Here is a 20,494-nt window from a genome sequence, read left to right on the forward strand (position 1 = left end):
TGGAAACTTTAACTGCTGCTCCCCTGACACAGGTGCAAACCAGTGACAGTTGATGATCTGATTCATTTGAATATTATCATTTGATTTGCTTGAATCTGCTCTCTCTGTCTCTTTCAGTTAGAAACCGTAGTCCAGCTCCCTCCCTGCACAATTTGTCCTGTGATATTGCTTAGCAGAGCATCATAACAACTTGGTAACACTGTCCTAAGTGTACTACTGTGAATGACCAGCAGTAAAATATATTTTGGCTAACAAAATCATGTTTAACTTTAGGGTGTATTTCAATTGTTTTCAGGTCTGCTGTTGAACAGATTTTGTGAAGAGAAACTGAAGCAATTCTTTTGATCAAAGCCACCAGACTCCACTGAAAACAACAACAACATGTTGCTGCCTCAGTGCATTGTTTTGTTTGTGTGACTGGTGTTTTAAAACAATAATTCTAAGTCAGACTAATGTGTGAAAGAAAGTCACAGAGCCGCACATCTTCTGATGTAAAGTTTGCCCTTGTTTTCAGTTCAGTCGTGTCTGGTGCGTTTAACTGAAACACAACGGCTCTATAAAAATACCAACAAGGGTTTTCTGAGAGCAACTAACGCAATGAAAGTATTCTTAATAAATGCCACAAATTTCAGTTTCTCTCCGTCTGAGACAAATGGTTAGGCAGTGCCTGAAATGGACTTCTACACAGTTTCAGAATTAAAGTAAGCTAAGTAATTCTAGCTAAGATCAAACTACAGTTTACAGGAAAATTAAGATGAATCAACATAATTTCAAGTATTTAAGCTAAATCCTAGCTGCTCCTGTCTGCCTCTTTCTCATGCACATCCATGGATGGACGTCAGCTAATATTACATTACATAACATTACAAAGACACAAAGCATGTTTTTAAGAAAGGCAAATTTTAAACCCCAAACTGCACTATACAATACAGCAGATAATGGCAGTACCAATAATCTTACCACAATAAACTGTATTTCCCAAGAAACTGCAGAGCTTAGTTGCATTTTAATCTTCTAAAACTTTTTTTTAGCAGAGCCCTTGATGCTAGTGACGATAACAGCTGGAACAGTAGGGCCTTAGTTCTGAGGATTTAACGCGCAAATGTCTATATCTTATGCTATGGACGGGATTATTTATTTATTAACCTTTATTTAACCAGGAAAATCCCATTGAGATTAAAAACCTCTTTTTCAAGGGAGACCTGGCCAAGATAGGCAGCAGCAGGTGTCTCACAGTTACAGAAATTACTCAAACACAGGCAACAACAACACACATGCAACAATAAGTGAAAGAATACAAATAAAATAAAATAAAATTCAATAAAATTCAAATAAAAAATAAATAAATAAATAAATAAATCAGTTAAAATGACAATCAATCTAATTGAAACAGTTGCATGTTATGGACTTGGCCTCAAGGATTCGTAGTTTAGATTTAAAAGCACTTAATGAAATAAATTCAGTCATTTTCCATTCCTTCTGCAGTTTGTTCCAAGCCGAGGGTGCTAAATGGACAAAAGCTCTTTTACCAAGTTCAGTTCAGGCAAATGGAACAGAAAGCAACAAGTAACCATGCGGACGAAGAGAATACCGACCAGCATGTTTCATTACAAGCAGGGAACATAGATAAGAAGGCAGCAACCCAAGTATCGCCTTATATATAAAACTGTATAAATGAGAGTTCCTCCGACTTACCAAAGTAGGCCATCCTACCTGAGAGTATAACTCACAGTAGTGAGTCTGAAATTTACGGTTAGTGATGAACCTCAGAGAAGCATGATACACAGAATCAACCATTCAAAGACATTGAGCAGAAGCATTCATATATAGAATATCACCATAATCCAGCACAGGCAAGAATGTTGCAGCAACAAGCCGCTTCTTTGTATTAAAAGAGAAACACAACTTATTTTGAAAATAAAATCTCCGTTTTAACTTCAGGTTTTTCACAAGATTCTCTACATGTGGTTTGAAGGTAAGCGAGTCATCAATTAGGATTCCCAGATATTTATAGGTGTGAACCAACTCTATTTTATTACCTTCAAGAGTGGTTACTGATGGGATTGTTTGGGCTCGTCTCCTTGATTTGGAAAACAACATGAGCTTTGTTTTGTCTGCGTTGAGAACAAGTTTATGCTGAAGTAATGAGTGCTGGACAGCAAAAAAGGATTTCTGCAAGGAGTCAATGGCTTGGACAAGAGTTGAACCACAGCTATAAATAACTGCATCATCAGCATAGAAGTGCAAGTTTGCATCTGGCACATGTAGACTAAGATTGTTTACGTAAATGATAAATAGAAGGGGACCTAATACAGAACCCTGTGGCACTCCGTTGTGCACTGTAACAAAGTCAGAACATAGACCGTCAGATTTAATGCACTGAGTCCTGTTACTGAAGATGTGAAAAATGTTGGTATAGGTTTTCAGCAGGTATATCTGGTGCTCCAAAAACTGACCTGCTCAAGGCTGTACCCTGAGCAGTTTGTTGTTGTATTGGTTTAACTTTTACTCTGTCTTTCTATAGAACCTTTTTATGTCTGCTTTTTTTCAGTGTTAACAGGTAATACTCCCCTTTCTGCCTTTCTCCAGTTTCTTTTTTTTTTTTTTCTTTTTTTTTTTTTTGGCCTGTCCCGTTTGGCTCTTTTGCCATCAGAATTGTTGTCTAAAGGCAAAGAAAGATGCCCAACGGATTTACTTTACCAAACTGACCATCCCAGCCTTGCCGTAATGGTCCATTTGATTCACCTTTTATTGTTTATTTTATTTTCACTTACTGAATACGGGACAGACTTGACTGGGGGAAAGAAGGGGAGAAAGAAAGAGGGAAAGAGAAACAGCTGAGAAGAGGGACGGGGGAGAAGGGCAAAAGACAAAAACCAACAGAACGGGCAGAGAAAAAAAAATGCATATATCTCCAGTTTCTTTGTTTGGTGGTGGTATCGGCTGACGGATTTCTGGTATTTTCTTGACTTCATTAGTTGTCACATTACTGCATTGCTGAGCCCTCACTGCAGACACCCTGTGTGTTTGGATGGCCTTCCCAGTCTTGCATCACTGGGAGGTGGTGTTGGATGCATGGGAGGATATCCTTCCGCTGATGTTTCTTTTATTGACACATTTCACATCAAGAACTCCACCGACTTCACCGACAAGGTACAGAAACTTACCCTGGACCCAGATGAAACCATGGTGTCCTTTGATGTAGTCTCTCTCTTCACTTGCATACCCACCACGGAGGCAGTGGAGACTGTCAGAAAACAACTACAAGAAGACAGCTCCTTAGAAGACAGGACCAACTTCACACCCGAACAGATCTGCACACTGTTAGACCTCTGCCTCACCACTACATATTTCAAATACAACGAAGGCTTCTACAGACAAAAACATGGCTGTGCCATGGGCTCCCCCGTGTCACCTATTGTAGCCAACCTTTACATGGAGGAAGTGGAAAGGAGGGCTCTTGGCTCTTTTAAAGGGAGAGTACCCAGCCACTGGTAGAGATATGTAGACGACACCTGGGTCAAAATCAAGACACAAGAAGTGGAATCCTTCACTGCACACATTAACGCTGTGGATAAAAACATCAAGTTCACCAGGGAAGACACAAAGACACAAACTGTTTGCCTTTCCTGGACTGCGCCGTGCACATTGAAGAGAATGGCAAACTCAACATTGAAGTTTACCGTAAGCCCACACACACGGACCAGTACCACCTCTTTGACTCCCATCACCCTCTGGAACACAAACTTGGGGTAATCAGGACCCTACACCACCGGGCAGAACATGTTCCCTCTAAGCCTGAAGGGAAAAAGAAGGAACACACACATGTAAAGGAAGCACTTAAAACATGCGGTTATCCTAATTGGGCGTTCATAAAGTCAGCAAAGATGCACAGAAAAGAAGATCAGACACCAGCGAGGGAGGATAAGAAAGACAGACGCAACAACATTGTCATCCCCTATGTAGCCGGTGTATTAGAGAAACTCCGGAGAGTTTTCTCCAAGCACGACATCCCAGTTTACTTCAGACCCAGCAACACACTCAGACAAAAACTGGTTCACCGGAAAGACAAAACTCCAAAATACAGACTTAACAATGTGGTGTATGCTGTACAGTGCAGCATGGAATGCCCAGACCTCTACATCGGAGAGACCAAACAGCCACTTTTCAAGCGCATGGCACAACATAGAAGAGCCACCTCCACGGGACAAGACTCAGCAGTTCATCTGCAAGTTCACTCTTTCGAGGATGCCAATGTTCACATTTTGGACAGAGAGGACAGATGGTTTGAAAGAGGAGTGAAAGAAACCATCTATGTCCACTGTGAGCGACCATCGTTGAACAGAGGCGGGGGTTTACGACACCAACTCTCTGCCATCTATAATCCGGTTTTGAGTTCCCTCCCCAGACGCCTTAACGCCCACTCACATCCTGGGCCATCTGACCTCGGGAAATCGCATGATAAGGTGGGGCCAGGTTTCACAATAAGCTCACCCGAAACCCTGGCTGATTGGGACCCACACCCGTTTTCACACCTTGGCTCATGTGATTAGGTAGAGGATCATCAGGGGGTCCTTTTGTCCCTCTTTGGGGGAATACTCCCACTGGGTTTAAATCTGGGACTCTCCGCCATTTGACCTTAGAACTGAAGAAGCTTCTCGGATGAGAGGTGAAACGTCTTCAAGCAACTTAAAGAAGTCCAGACGCTTTTCTTTGCAAGCTCCTTTGACTACGATGACCTGGATGACTGAGAACCTTCACAGACACATTTCTTTTGACTTTTTCTGACCACTTTTTCTTCAGTGGAAGGCGCCAAATGGGAAAGCATCTTCTTTAAAGCTCCCTGCCTCGGATGGAACCTGTGCTGGAAGCACATCATTTGTCTCTGTCATCCACGTCTTGCCTCTGAAAAAATTGGTCTCTGTAAGAAGACCATTTGAGAAAATATAACGTTAGTACACCAGACAATTTACCCAAATAAAAATCAATAGTAAAGTTTTATTATTTTAAGTGATGCCCTAATATTGTCTTTATTCCTGATAACTTCACGTTAGACTTATTTTTAAAACCAACATTGAAATGACATTTTTTGTTGTGTTTGATTGATGATGAAGAAGAAGCTTTACTTTTTCATTTTCCATTATATTGAAATAAGGTATTATTGGGCTGAGAATGTGTCTGAAAACAGTAAATGCAGATATTTAAAATATTCAGATGTTCACTGAAAGATGCAATCTTAAGAAGATTTTTATACCAGATTCTAAAATGTCAGGCACATAAGTATGGGAAAATACTGATCGATCTGATTAAAAATTAAAAAAGGCTTTGGAAGTTGCACGTTGGAAGTGGAACAAAAAATTTTCGGGGTTAGTTTCAGGGAAAGACTTTGCAAAACTAAGTAGCTCCAACCAATACTGTTTTATAATTTCAGTAATTTCGGCAGATTGTGAAAGGAGTGCTACTCTGGAAATGCACTCCAGCAAGTGTCTCAGTCCATATGGACACATGATCAATGACTTCATTCTAAAGCTGGTTACGGTTACTATCTATGGTTACTAAAGACTTTTAGTCCGTGTGACTTAAGTTTATGAGTTCTTAGATCCCCAAATGTGTTGAAGTCCCTTCAAAGATTTTATGTCAGGAATCTCACTTGGAATTTTTTCATGATGTCACTGAATTCTTTTGATTTTATCATTTTCTTTGCACCCTAGGTTAAAAAACAAAACAAAACAAAAAAACCCCAGAAAGAATGAGGAGGGGAAAATGTCAGTGGCCTCCATATATAAAACCATTCCTGTTTTTGAGGCACGCCTCTAGTTCATCTGTTGTTTATTTCATTCATTCATCTACATCCCTAGATGTCACCACTTGCAGATACAAGTGGTGGAAATGGGCTTTCTCCAAAGGCTGTCTGGCCTTTAGACATAGGGTGAGGAGTTCAGCCAAGTGAGAAGGGCTCAGCATAGAGCCACTACTCCCCCACATGGAAATGAGCCAGTTTGGGCATCTGGCAAAGATGCCTCCTATGTGAGGTGTTTTTGGAGATGTCCCTCCAGATGAAAACCGAGGACACGCTGGAGAGATTATATCTCTCACTGGCCTGGGATTGCCTCTGTGTTCCGCTGTAGAAGCTGGAGGAGGCGGTTGGGGAGAGAGAAGCCTGGGAATCCTTGCATAGGCTCCTGCCCCTGATACGCAGCCCCAGATAAGCAAAAGAAAATGAATGGATGACTGGACAAAATCAGAAAATCTGTTTACATTAAGCCTGATCACATCTTACAAGTAAAAGAATGAATAAATTAATGTTACAATGCATATTTATTTATTTATTTAATAATCATGTAATTATAATTTTCCTGACAGTTATTGTTTATTGGCTTAACACCAAAGCAAAGACCTGTACATAGAGCTTAGGGTTTGTTACTATTCCATAAAGACAAGTGTAATATAACAGGTGTTTGGATATGGACAGCATTATACACGCAGCATTATTTTGTTCATTTTCATTCCAGTCTCTTTGTTGGTATCTCTGAGTTCCTGAACAGCCTTGGGTATTGTGTAGCTTGAATTTAGAAGCTGTGGAAACCTGAGCTGCGGCCTCAGGGTCATTGGGTGTCCAGTCTCTGTTGACAGTGAGCTGGGCTGAGTGAAATATTCGGAGTGTTGGGTCACTCTCCTCCCCTTGTTGCTTTCATGCTTTCTCCTTCTGTTCTTCCAAACATTTTGTGAATAGGTGATCCATTAACAGAAATGGGCCAATGGGATAAATACTGTGGACTGCCCTTCTAACGTCTCCATTTCCTCTGCCTTTTATTTCTTTTCTCTCACTGAATGATAGTCTTTGTCAGTGTGTCTCTCGTTTCTCTTCTTTCTTCTTTGTGCATCTGATTCTTAACAGGATTACAAATCAGCCTTTAGCCTAGCAATTTCTCTGTTTATCGTAGTGACACTTTATGTCACATTATCCAAATTACAGTATCTTGCTGTTGCAATTAAAAAGGCATACAAAATTCAGGCGTGGTGTCAAAAGGGCAGTGTATCATTTATGGCCAATAGTTTGCATCACTATTTCTTTTCACCGTGTTTGTCTCATTTATCTGTCTCAGTTTCATTCCCTCTCAAACTGTTGTCCTCTCTCCATTTAGCTATGAACATCTTGGCTTGTTGCCATCACAATCCATTCACTACAGCTCAGCGAGACTGCACAGCCGCTACTATATCCCAGAGTGCACCCTGTTCTTTCCAACAGCTCCCACTTGTACAGTAAAATGGCAGAATGGCCACTTCACAGATCCCCCCCCCCCCCCCCCCCCCCCCTCCTCACTACATTGTGTCCTCATGAGACACACACAGTTACTGAGTTACTGAGCAGAAGCGCATACATGTGTGAGTGTGTTGTGGGGCAAATACATGTTAGTTTGTCTGTGTTTATGACACATGGGCACATATCTAGGACATGATGAGGTTTCTAGTGCAACTGTGTTGTTTTATTCCCATATGAAATATCATTTTTTTGAAATATAGAATAACTGTTTACTGTGCCTACTTCTTTAAAGGATAGTAGGTCATGCTAATTCTTTGTTATGCAATTGCTACAGCTACCTTTTGAGATTAGGCAGCTATTGAAATAATTTTATGATACAAAATGTTTTAAAATGTTAAAGATAGCTAAACATTTTTAAAATGAATTTCCTTTCTTTCTTGCATATTCCTCATCATACCTCAAATCCATTTTTTAGGGACCAGTGGGATAATATCTGAACATCTATATCTGAAACATCCTCACCTTGCACCAAGTGAAACCATTGGCGGTGAGCTGGAAAATGGTTGCTAACATTTTAATGACTTAATGAGACCTAATTAGTTGAAATGGGATAGGGAAAGCAAGGGGCCACGGAGGTGATCTGTGACTGTGCATGCTGACTTGCACACATGTGAGTGCACGACACACAACAATATGTTGATCTTTTTGAGTTGTTTGCATGTGGTTCCTGCATGTGTTTTGGGTGCATGGTTGTGCATGCATGTTAATGTCGTCTCAATGGCAGATGTGTGTGTATCAGAGTGCTGTGCAACAACCTTTCTCAGCATTACCCAGCCTCTTCATCAGGAAGTGTCTGTGGGGGGTCAGGCCTCATTTAATCAAAGAAAAATTCCATCTCCCATTAACTTAATTAATCCAACAGCAGAGAAAGACAAGCTGAAAGAAACCTGACTGTGTGTGAGTGAGGGAGAGAGTCTTTTAAGATGAATTCACAAAGCGTGGTAATAAGATCTGCAGAGAAGATGTTTAAATTATATGAAATTACATCAAGACATACATTAAGTCATGTGTCTGGATAAAAATGTAAACATAAATATTTATTTATAGCATTCATTTATATATTCATTTGCTAGTTTGAAACCACTTACATAGACAGAGCTTAGAAAAAATGCTTGTGTGAATAGGTGTGAATCAGTGAACGCGGCAAGTTGAGCAAAATGCTTTGAGTGCTGAGATAGAGTAGGAAAGCACTATATAAGAACCAGTTCATTTACCATTTGCCATTCAAAAGAGAATGAGTCAAATAAAAGTAGCCATCGTACTGTAATGATCACAGTATATGTATTTATGTTTGTATGGTCCCCACCTTCTGATAGAGAAGTGGATCAGTCTTGATCAAACTTTGCATTAACATTGCCTAAGGCACTGTGTTCACAGTGCACACATTTGTTGATGTTTAGAGTGCGCATGCTACTTTTGTTTTATTTATGCATTTTTGGGAATGTTGTGTACTTTAACAGTCAGGCAATTTTTTTTTTACTCTTCCCAAGTGACTGAGTGTCTGCTGATTATCGATCAAGTTACTGAAATAACCATAAAAACCACTATAAAAATGCTTACAGTCTAGAAAGTTTTTATCATTTATCCAATGATAAAAAGACTAAGTGAGGACGGGTGAGCACCATCATGTCATGGAGACACTTCATCAAGCAACCCATTGGATATTAAATTATTTATAGCCATGATTCAAAATTGATGTTTCGATATTTATTTATTTATTCTTCATTTTATATATTGATATTGTTCAAAATATGACATCTCGCAAATTTGTCATATTTGTCAGTTACTGACTCTTAAGTCTTTATTTTTTTTAAATGGAAAAATGTTTAATTTGCCAACATTTTACCTAACACCCAGACAAAGACCTGTATGCACTTGTGGCGTTTGGTCCCTTTGTCTCTGAGCTGTATATACATCTTCCTTCATGGGGTTATGTGATATTGACTGTAGGGATGGAACAATGGCTTGACATGAAAAATGTAATTACATGCAGCAATAAAATCGTTAAACTTAAAATGTCTGTCACATTTTTAATGATCAACAACTACTGCTGCCCTAGTAAACTAGTATGCAACAGTCAACTTAGTGACCTAGCCATCACAATCTAGTCCTTATCGAAATCTCTCAGATCCTTCTGCTTGTCCATTTTTCCTGCTTCCAACTCATTGACTTCCAATACAGCCTGACAGGTGCTCCTGTAGTAAGATGATGAATGCTGTTTAATTTTATTAGGCTTTTTTGTGGTTGGTTTGTGAATATGTATGTTCTCTTTTCTTTTCAATTATTAAAAACAAGCAATTAAAAAAAAAGAACAAAACATGTTTAAATGTGACCATTTTGGATACTTATACTACTATGGAAGTTTCACTTGCTCCACTAAATGCTGTGCAGTATTGCTCTACTGAAGACATAAATGTCATCTTGCTACTTCTTCACGGAAGCAATGTGTTTCAGCATTATTGACCCTTGCATTTTTTGGTTTTCTCTGTATGTTTCTAATGCACTCCGTCTACCTCATAAATGATAATTATGTGCTATCATTTCTTGCAAAAGCTGATATTCCTTGAATCTTCCATCTCCAGATCTCTTGACCTTCGTCTCTTTAATTCTTTTTCTCCTTAGATAGCTTTTCTGTTTTGTTTTTTTTTGTCTTGATCTTGTTATTTATACAAGTATTTCAAAGGACAGGTTTTTGTGCCTACCCTCTCCCCTCCTTTCTCTATAATGAGGGGGTGTGTTGGGTGAGTGGATGGTGCTGGAGGTGGTGGGGTGAGGCAATAAAGAAAGGCCATAAAGTAAACCATGCTGATGCACAATGGAGGGGGAAAAATGTTCTATGAGAATATTTATTTACTTTCACCGTTATCTGAAGCTTTTCTCTGATAAGTATGTAGTGTTTCACATTAAATCATTGTTTCATGACAATTTGTTTTGCATGGAAAATTTATCATCATTTAACATTCCTTTGACTACAGTTTATACAGCATTCAGCTGCTCACTCTGACCTCTCACTCCAGGACTTCCCCTCTCTCACTGACTTTAATGTCCTGCTGCTGACATACAAATCCCTTCATGCCCTATGCGCCCATTTCATTTGCAGAGTTTCTCCCCCTCCTCCTCTGGGCTTCTCTCTGTCCCCAAAACACCCTACTTCTGGTATGCACTACCCTACTCCATCTGTGCTGCCAGTGCTATCAACTCTTTTGAAGTTATGGTGAGGGACTACGCTATAAAACGACTTTGCCTTTTTAGAAAGTAAAACTAATCAGATCAGTGAGTATAGTTAATGTTGTTCATAGCATAGCTGTGATGATGTTCACAGAGCAATAAAAATACAAGAATGCCATTTATTTATTAGAATAAAAACACATTGAGGTTTACTAAAAGTACAGAGCAAAGTTAACAACCTTGTCTTCCTTTGTTCTGCATAGAAAAGCTGGTTTCCGTGGAGCTGAGCTGCGGCGCTGGACCCAGCCATGTAGTGTTGGAACCAGGTTTGCCCCTCTTGCTGGACTGCAATCTGGGGGCCAGTGATACACCCTTCAATGTCTCCTGGCTAAAGGATGGACAGCCACTACTTCCAGAGGGGAATGACTACCTTCAGTATTTGGTCAATGGATCCGTTCTCCTGATGCCAACGTCTAGGGATGGCCAGTCTCCCCATGGTGTGGCGGGGGCTTACAGCTGTGTGACTGGCAGCAGCCTTGGAGCGCTGATGAGCCGGACTGTGAATGTGCTCCTAGCAAGTAGGTATCCCTGGTTACTTTTAAGGGCTATGGTCAAGTTAGTTAAGATAGTTAAGTTTGCTGAAGACTCAGAATTTTCATTTGGTACATTGTGAGAGAATTGTGATCTCTGTGTCTGTACATTTTGTAGAAAGTTTGTTAATAGTTTACTTTTTCTTACCAGTAAGACTATTTTGATTAAAAAATATATTAGCCATAGTGTCTGTCACATCCTAGATATTCTAAAGACTGAAATCAGAGACAAGCAAAGATGCAGAAGTCGAGTTTCTTCTCAGACTGATTTAATGACACACTGCAGCGTGCTAAAAAAAGACTCTTGTGAAATTTTGCTCATTTATGCCAAGATTTACTTCCTACCTGAGTATTAATTAGTGAATTGTAGTGACATCTGTTTCCAGTCTTTAATCTAAACCAACATGACCTATTGTAGCTTCAAAATCATCCTAATTATGTGACAGCACAGTCTCACAAAGGCATGCACATGTCTGACCACTTCTGACTATACCTGAGAAATGGTGAAATGATTACACAAGTGTTGTTGTTTGTCTGCGAGTGTTTGAATGGTCAACATGTTTAATGCTGCAGTATATTCAATAAAACAAAATAAGAATATTGGTATCCTTTATGCATCTGCTTGCTGTAGAATACATGGATACACATGTATATTGAAGAATAGCAACTGAATTTTTCTGTTTTATCAAGGGAATTTCTTTTGCATGGATGGGCATTGACTTGCTTCTCTTCGGCCTCAGATAGGAAGTAACAAGTGTCTTGGGATGAGGTATACTCTGCAACAGAGTAAATGAGGGGGAAAGGATGGAAATAAAAAAAGGAAGAAGAGAAATATGGGGGTATGAAAAATGAGAGTACAGGCTGTAGTTTTTAATCGCCCCTCCAAAGAGGCCTCTTTCTCTCACTCTCCTAAGTGGTAGTCTTTATTTAGCCATTAGCTTTGTATAAAATGAGACAGTATCCTCTGTGGATGCCCCTTCTTTTGTCAGCTGTCACATGCCTATTTATAAGGATCTCTTGTTTGACAGACAATGAGGACTAAAGGGAAGGGAGGGGGTATGTTGGATGAATGGTGGGAAGGCAGACAAGGCTGAAGAGAGTTTGTGATGATGGTGAAAGGAAAGGCTTCTGAGACCATTAAGAATGACCTTCAGTTTGCACGCATGTGTGTATAGGTGTGTGGTGTCTTTATTAAATTACTTGCGAGAGGCTATGAGATAGATGTGACCACTGGGAAGGAGGATGAAGCCGAAATGCCTCAGCACTAACATTGAGTGGATATTCTTAGATCTTACAGTACGGGCCTACATTGGTAGGAATGACACTGAAAAACTGACTGTAGCTGAGACTGCATCTGTGAAAAAACATTAAGAAAACCAGCTGCTTCGGCGTTCCTGCCGAAATATATGATGTGTGTTGTTAAGGCAGACACAGTAAAAGAGATTTCCTTCTCTGTACATACAAATCAATGTCACATACAAATCAGCCTCTAATTCCGTCTTCTTTAAATGACAGAGGCAGCATACTGAGTGCAAATCACATTTTTCAAATCCATTCACAGGTAAATTATGATGATGGTTAAAAAAGCTGCTTTTTGTCTTAATTTGAGCAATTAACCTTTCTTATTATGAGACTTCTGCGGGGAATGTCAATATTTTCTAACTCTAGCTTCTGCAACCCATTTCAAAAAACAGTTGATGTCTTAACAAGGAAAAAAAACACACACAATTTTATGTCTTGTTGCAGGCTTCAGTTGTGGATAATGTCTATGAATGTTTTTCGTATTTAGTATTTTTCCTGCCTGTAATTGCATGATTTTAAAAGGTGTCTTATCATAAGTCGACTCGGTATTAATGCAGACACCCCATGCCAATATGAGCAGTGAAAGAGAATGTGGAGAATAGCTTTTCAAAGCTCGATAAGAAATACTAGTTCAAAGACATCTAGCATTACAACAAGAACTCTACATTGAAAGGCTTCTACTTAATGAAAGTCATTGCAGAAATACTGTAAAGGGCTTCCTTTTGTCACTACTAGTGCAGTACCTGCTTTCAAAGGCATGTTAGAATCAGCAAAAGTAGATAACACCGTCATTTGAGTTTTCTTTGGAGCAAATAATGCTATCTAAACTTCAAAAGCGTCAAAGAGAAGTCTGACATCATCTCATCTCTGAGATCACATGTCAGGTGACCTATCTATGGCCATTTCATAGATGATGTTGCAGAACAGGAAAGCCCCAAACGACTTCAAACACAACACAGCACTTACTATTGTCCCTCAATGCACCCACCAAGTCTGAAGTGGATCAGATGGACAGCTGTTGCAACGGACAAAGAATACTCACACGTACAAATACACAGACTTCTTCATTTATCAGAGAGGTTGAAGGACATTTCTGCCTATTTGTTAAAACAGACAGAAATGCACATGTTTTACAGCAGCTATTGCAAATATCTGTTGAAGCAGGAAGGGTGGCATGCTTGTTGAGTTGTGGTAATCAGATTTAAAGTTGGGAAGCACACAGGTCACAGGTTGAATTATCTGGTTTCACAAGGGGAGGAGGAAAATACTGCAATCTGATAGCTCTGGGGCCAAAGGGTAGGGCAGGGATAGAGGGATGGACAAAGACAGAGTTGGGGTAAAATCACCAGCAGCAGTGACAAAAAAAAAAAGCCAAGTACTGAGATGAGATAAATGAGAGTGAGAGAGCAAAGAAATGTGAGATTTTTTTTCTCTATTTTTACCACGCACATTGAGGGGTTAAAGTTTACATAGAGCAATGCCCAAGGATTTGCCTGAAAATGTTACTTATATAGAAAGACTTGGTCATATTTCGACCCTATGATTTGGTATACCACCTTTAGCTGGGAACGTTACAATGAAAAATTTCCCAGTGTGTCAGGACAAGTCCTTTCAGTGTTAACTCCGCAGCATCTGACTCTGTGATCTGTATGTAACTGGATGGATCTGCCTTGGAATTTCATCACAGGTGTCAGGACACTCATGGAGCTCTGGGGAAAAAAGGCTAATATGAATATACTCTGACACAATGGACGTAGAAGCCCAGCAAGTCGCCATTGTTCGATCCCAGCATGAGTAAAGTGTCGTCTCTAAACACTCGTCTCCCCCCCCCCTTGCATTAATGTTGAATGGCTAATGCACATTCGCTTATCAGCTGTTGTTCACCGCTCTGCAGAAACCCTCCTGTGCACACATACACTTGTGAACATGGCTGCATACAGTGCTTCAGAAATGTAATCATAAGCTGTCCGTGTGCAGGCATTAGAGAACAAGTAGCAGGGCACACCGGCACTTAAATTTACAAATGTACACACACCCACGCACGCTCATTGAGCGTGTCATCCTATCAGGCTGTCTGGCAGTGTTACAGGTTGTGTGTGTTTACATGAGAGAATCATGCTGTAATGGCTGGAAGTGGCAGAGGTTAATCATCAACGGCTCTTCCATGACTTGCTACGCAACAGTCAGTGTGAGATTTTCTGAAATGAATCAAATCCATTTTGCTACTATGACCAAGCATCTCTGTCAGCCTGTGTGTACTCATTGAGAAACTTTGTTCCCTCAGCACAGTGGGAAAACACAGATGGACAGTTTGTTGACATGACTAACAGTTGGAGTGATAGGGCCTAGGGTGATTTTGGATAGCCTGTCCAGTGTCTCCTCCTCAGCTTACAGTGGTTTGGAGAAAATCTTGTACAAAAAATCAGGATGGTGTGAGTTTACAAATCTTGAGCCTACCATGTGATTGGCTGCAGCTATGGCTATGGTTTAAGCTTAGTGATTTTGGTCATTTCTCTACATTTAGTTAGCAGACTTATGTTAACTTATGTTTCTCAACTGATACTGGAAAGGTTACAATGCTAAAATCCATCTAGTCTACTAAATAGTTTAATTTGGGTTTGTACGAAGACCTTTGTTATTCCTAGATAATTTAATGAATCTACTGAACACAACAATAGACCTGTCATGTCGAAATTTTGGGGTTTGAATTTAATTTCTTAATATTTATTAGATGGCCTGGCATTTGCCTTTCATGTGATAAGTAGCAGAAATTCTATTTTTAAATACACAGTGGAGGGGATAAATGTAGGACGTCTATCTTCAGAATATTTCAGAAAACTTTATTAATAGCTGCTGTTTCACACATTCACACATTTATGTTTGTGACACTTTTGGGTGATGTTTACATGTTTTGAGGCTGTGCAAATCCAGTTTGGCAATTAGTTCCACAAGGAGAAAGTGTTTTATGTAAACCAGAAAGACTGGCTGATTAGATGCCTCTGCTTATTTAACATTCAAAGAAACACATATGATATTATTATGATATTACAGTAAATTTTTACAGCCTATTATGTGGTTAATGTAATTACACACTGGATTTTCTAGCCATTTTATGTTTTGGGCATTTTTATTGTCCCTTGTGCTTATTTCTTTGTTTCTTACTTTTCTCCTCTTAGAGTTGCCTTCCCCGACTTCTTTCTCTGCACTTTCCTTTGATCCACCCCCACTCCCCTACTTCTCAGTCAGGGCTACAAACTAAGAGGCTGGGACAGCCAGTCTGTTTTGTTCTCTCTTCCAACAGCCTGTTGGGGTCAGAGGTTAGAGGCCCTCAGACGGTACTCACTGCTGCCCCCTGGTGCTCAGCTTTACATTCAGAGGGAAGCATTCCCGTGTCTGTGATTGTATAAAGACTGAAAACTGGAGTCCTGCCAAGAGTCGACCTGGACAGACAAATAGAGCCAAGCCTGATTAAGTCCCTAAATTTCTCCTAATCAGGACATTCAAGGGCATTTAAACGGCCTCAACAAGTCTTTAATCAAATTACAAAAATTAAAACAGCACCACTGAAAGCCCTACAATGGGTGTAATACAAACACTGGAAGTCTTAAATACAGACTGCAGAAGTGACATTCACGTACAATTCACATTCACTGGGTTGTCTGAACAAAGCTGTAAATAGAATAAATGATGAGGTTAGTACTGTTTGTATTAAGTTACGACTTGAGCTATCAAGTGTGAGCTATCGAGTGTGTAGATCCCTTGCACTGGTTTTGCAGCCATGGATAAGTGCACTAGGTATGCTGAAGATATGCTGGAGAAATTGTGGACCATGGCCAGATGTAATACCAGGTGTGGGCAGACGCTTTGATCAATAACCCTCTGAACTATATCATTACTGTACCTGCAGGTCTGTCGAAGTTCCGTCTGGAGCCATCTCCACAAAAAGTGCCCACAGGAGGGGCTGCCCGCTTTGAATGCCAAATTGAAGGAATACCAACCCCTGTTATTACCTGGGAAAAAGATGAAGTAGCGATTCCTGAGGGAACAAGGTAACTATGGAGTTCTGCTTTGGCTTTTTATTGTATGTTAAATATTCCCAATGATCTGCATTTTGTATATGATTTCATATTGATTTACTCACTATAACTGTGTACAAGAGTGTTTGGATGTTGCCCTCCATTTGAATTCTTTGAGTTTGGATGTTGCTGCTAGTTACTAAAGACATGTCAGTCTTTTGTTCAAAACAAGAATGCGAATTTTGTTTGTCCCTGAATGTAGCTGCTTCAGTTTTTAATGGAAATGCAGAATGGTATGGTAATCATAAAGGAACAGCCACATCATGATAGCCACATCCTTGAACAGTCTCTCTCCCAGTTTTCTCACACATATATTCCCATTTAATGGATCACTTAACAATATCGACATTTCTCCTGACCCTGGAATTTGTTTCCAGCCTTATTACGTCAGGCAAAGTGTTAATGGCTGCTGTAGCCTTGCTTGACCCACAACCAGCTTGCTCCTCATAAGGTCTTATTGGTGGGACATGGCTCTTCCACCTCAGGCTCTAATAATGTCGTTAAACTAAAATCAACCAAAAAATGGTTCAAGCATCACTAGCTTTTCTCTTTCATAATATGTGTGTTTAATGTTATTTATCTATCCAAATTTTCTCATTATAAATGATGCTTTCTCTTATTACCGCTTTCTTTTTGGATCCTTTGTTTTCTGGTACCTCTTATTATTCTCCTTGTCTCCTCTTCTTATCTCCTTTACACTCGCCTGCTCTTTTATCCTTCATGAACAGACTACCGCTGGTCACATTATGGTCAGATTAATAGCCTATGATAACAGCTATAAGAGGTGGTGTGATGGCTTTATATTGCCTGGGTTCCACTGGTCTGGTTTGCCTGTCTGAAGTAATGACCTCTGTAGGGGAGGGAGAGGCAATGATATAAAATATGGGAAGTATTAACAGTGCAGAGAGATTCTGTATGCAAAACACATGTTACACATATTACAGTGTAGCCATTAAAACAGCCTTCATTTGGGGTATTTTGTGATACTATGAAAAGCTTACATCCCAAAGTTCTAGAATTGCAGTTATTTTGTGTTGTCTGACTCATCTCTAAAGTGGTTGTACACAAAGGTACTTTCTCCTGAACAAAGATGGTGTCTTATGGGGACTCAGGAGCAGCAACCTACAAAGCTGATCACCTGAATGCTTCATCCTATGGGGCACTAAGCCATTTATATAACCTTATCTTTCATTCTCTCTGCTATTCCTTCTAAATCCTTCTTTCTCTGTCATCTCTGTCTCTATTTTTATTGTGTGCAACAGATTCATTTCCCTTCCTAATGGGGTGCTCCAGATTCTGGAGGTGACCAAGGATGATGAGGGTGTCTACCGCTGTGTTGCATCCAATTCTGCCGGGAAGGACATCAGTCATGAAGCCAGACTCTCTGTCACCACAGGTAAGGCCTGTTGCAGTCCTTTATAGTGTTTGGATTGACAGGCAGGTACCACTGAGAACTCCTATCTTTCCATTCTTATGAGTTTTGGCTTAAAATTCATTGGATATATTTACAGCTAACAAAATGACACTTGAGGAGTTTTCATGTCATGTGAGTTTATAGCTGTAGTGAGTTTTAAAGCACATTTTGAATTATTATATTAATTATAATTATTTTTTTACATTTCTTTTTTCTGCCCAAAAGTCAATTTGATGTATTTAAAGTCTTCAGCTTACGCTTGTGTGAAATGGATATGCATATTGGGACATGATTGGCTTCTGACATGACAGGCTCAGAAATCATAATGGTACATCATGCTGATGTCTCAAGGTGATCACAGAGAAACTTGTCACCTTCAGCAGATGAATTAGCAAACAGCCTTCTAGTTTCAAACTGCACCAACATCAATCTGTAGAGTGAAGGTCACACATCCGAGTGATGCACTTTCTATGGCAGCAGCTTTACACTGTAATGGAATGCATTACAAGAAAGTACAGTGCATCTGTTGGTGTTGAAAATACATTTCTAAATGATATTTTTACTCTGATTATTTCAGGACTGTGGTCACTTTAAATCTAGGAACAGCTGATACTATACATATACAGTAAACCAACTAATGTCAGTGAATAGAGACTGCACATCATATAGCTCTGTGCATTAATTTTTTACACGATGTTTCCAACCTATTTTCGAACCATGATCTACTTTTAAAATTACCAATCTGCCAAGATATGTCAATCCAATCAGAGAGCCCTAACCAATACTGATTGCCTACCAACATGTTTAACATGCACACAGTAAATTTGAAAGCAGCACAGATACAGTTAAGTCTATAATATGTTTGACAAGAACAGCTTCACTTGAGTCATAATCATTATTTGATTGCAGAGAGTCCTCCATTTTCAGAGGCTCAAAATTAATGCCGACAAGCAATTTCATGGCCAGGTGTAGCCTGTTACTTTGTTATTTCATGAGAAATGAAGCAGTAATTCTAATATGAGGTCCAGAGAGATGTGCAAGTGAGGAACGCTATTGTAAAAACAAACAAAATCAACCTATCAGAAAGATTCTAAAAACTTTAGAGAGGCCGAATCAATGATCTGGAGGAATGCAAAGCCCAGTTCTGGTCTTTCAGACAAGAACTCAGTTTCACAATGAGTTGATATGAAACTGGATTCACAACAAGGTGCAAACTACTGATTACACTCAAGCACATAATGGCCAGATTAGACTTTGCCATAAAAAAACATCTTAAAGAGTCAAAACTATGGTTGGACAGAAAAAAAATAACCTGTGCCAGAATGATGGGAAAGGAAAAGTATGCAGAAGGAAAGGAGCAGCCAATGATCCGAAGAATACCGCAGGATCTGCCAAATATGTGGTAGGTAATGCTATAGCATGGGGATGCATGGCTGCCAGTGGAATTGGGTCATTAGTGTTTATTAATGATGTGACTGCTGAAGGAAGAAGTAGGATGAATTCTGAAGTGCACAGGGCTATACTCTCTGCTCAGATTAAGCCAAACTGATAGAACAGTGCTTCACAATGGATAATGACCCAAAGCATAATGCCAAAGCAACTCAGGGGTTTCTCCGTCATTAAATATGAGACTTAATGCAGAAAGACCCACAAATAAGCAGTAACTGAAGGTGGCTCCAGTAAAGGCCAAGCAGACCATCTCAAGTGAAGAAACACAGTATTTGGTGATGTTCATGTGTCGTAATCTTCAGGTGGTCGTTGACTGGAAAAGCTTTTAAAAAAAATCTTTTCGGTTTACAACGAAGCTATTTTGAGCCTCTGAAAATGGATAATTGCATAAAATTGTATAAAATGGCTGTAGTTCTGAAATAATTGAGGTCATTTTTTGAGTGGAGTGGTCAGTGCGCCCCAGGGTGGCTGTGGCTACAATGTAGCTTGCCATCACCAGTGTGTGAATGGGTGGATGACTGGTTGTGCTTTGGGGTCCTTAGGGACAAGTAAAGCGCTATTCAAATACAGGCCATTTACCATTAATGTTTTCTTAAATGCTTGTTCTCTAAGTTCTCTAAATGGAATGTAAATATATTTCTCTGTCTTACTTGAATCCCCGGTACTGAGAGGAGGCAACTACTCACTTGTAGTCTGGATAGGTGCTCTTCCATCATTGTGAAACTGCATGAGTTGATGCTCTTCTTGGAAGATACAGCATATTTACACAAATGTGTTGATCAAAACCGATTTCAAATTCAAGGCACATCTTCTAAGGTTGGAATACTTTTTCTCTTGAAGTAGATTCTAGAACTTTCCATTAATACCAGCTGACCCGAGTGTTATTTTGCAGTGTGAGAATCTCATTCTCAGCAGAATTACCCAGTTAGAAGGGTGATACTGCTTTGCAGGTAATGCAACATCAGAACCTGCACCACTCTGAAAAGGCAAATAACTGTTTTCAAACCAACTAGGCTGGGTGCATAGTCAGTAAATTACTTCTTAGATTCAGGTAAAATGTTCTGAACTTGACTCTTCATATTATGTATTTTGTCCTGATATTAAAGCTACACAGGCAACAGCACTGCAGCCCACTTGAAATCAATTGTAGCTTGCTTTCAGATTTGTTTAC

At 39.7% G+C, this 20,494-nt stretch overlaps 1 protein-coding gene and 1 pseudogene across 3 annotated transcripts in view; one reads left to right on the forward strand and one right to left on the reverse strand.

Moving 5' to 3' along the window:
• igdcc4 (immunoglobulin superfamily, DCC subclass, member 4) overlaps positions 1 to 20,494 on the forward strand; it is a 52,762-nt gene that overhangs the window by 14,531 nt on the left and 17,737 nt on the right. Inside the window, exons 2-5 of one of the 3 annotated variants that reach the window (XM_085365633.1) lie at positions 7,740 to 7,811; positions 10,756 to 11,070; positions 16,292 to 16,433; positions 17,723 to 17,856. In XM_085365633.1, the coding sequence (XP_085221759.1) occupies positions 7,740 to 7,811; positions 10,756 to 11,070; positions 16,292 to 16,433; positions 17,723 to 17,856 (663 nt within the window). The remainder of the gene's footprint in view (positions 1 to 7,739; positions 7,812 to 10,755; positions 11,071 to 16,291; positions 16,434 to 17,722; positions 17,857 to 20,494) is intronic. The other 2 variants (XM_085365709.1, XM_085365790.1) reach the window with 2 other exon arrangements.
• On the reverse strand, positions 1,046 to 5,507 carry LOC146639454 (uncharacterized; annotated as a pseudogene).

Source organism: Diplotaxodon limnothrissa, linkage group LG1, assembly GCF_057381915.1.
Source record: "Diplotaxodon limnothrissa isolate DT_005_m linkage group LG1, D_limnothrissa_male_GT1.1, whole genome shotgun sequence".
In the NCBI taxonomy this organism is placed as follows: Eukaryota; Metazoa; Chordata; class Actinopteri; order Cichliformes; family Cichlidae; genus Diplotaxodon; species Diplotaxodon limnothrissa.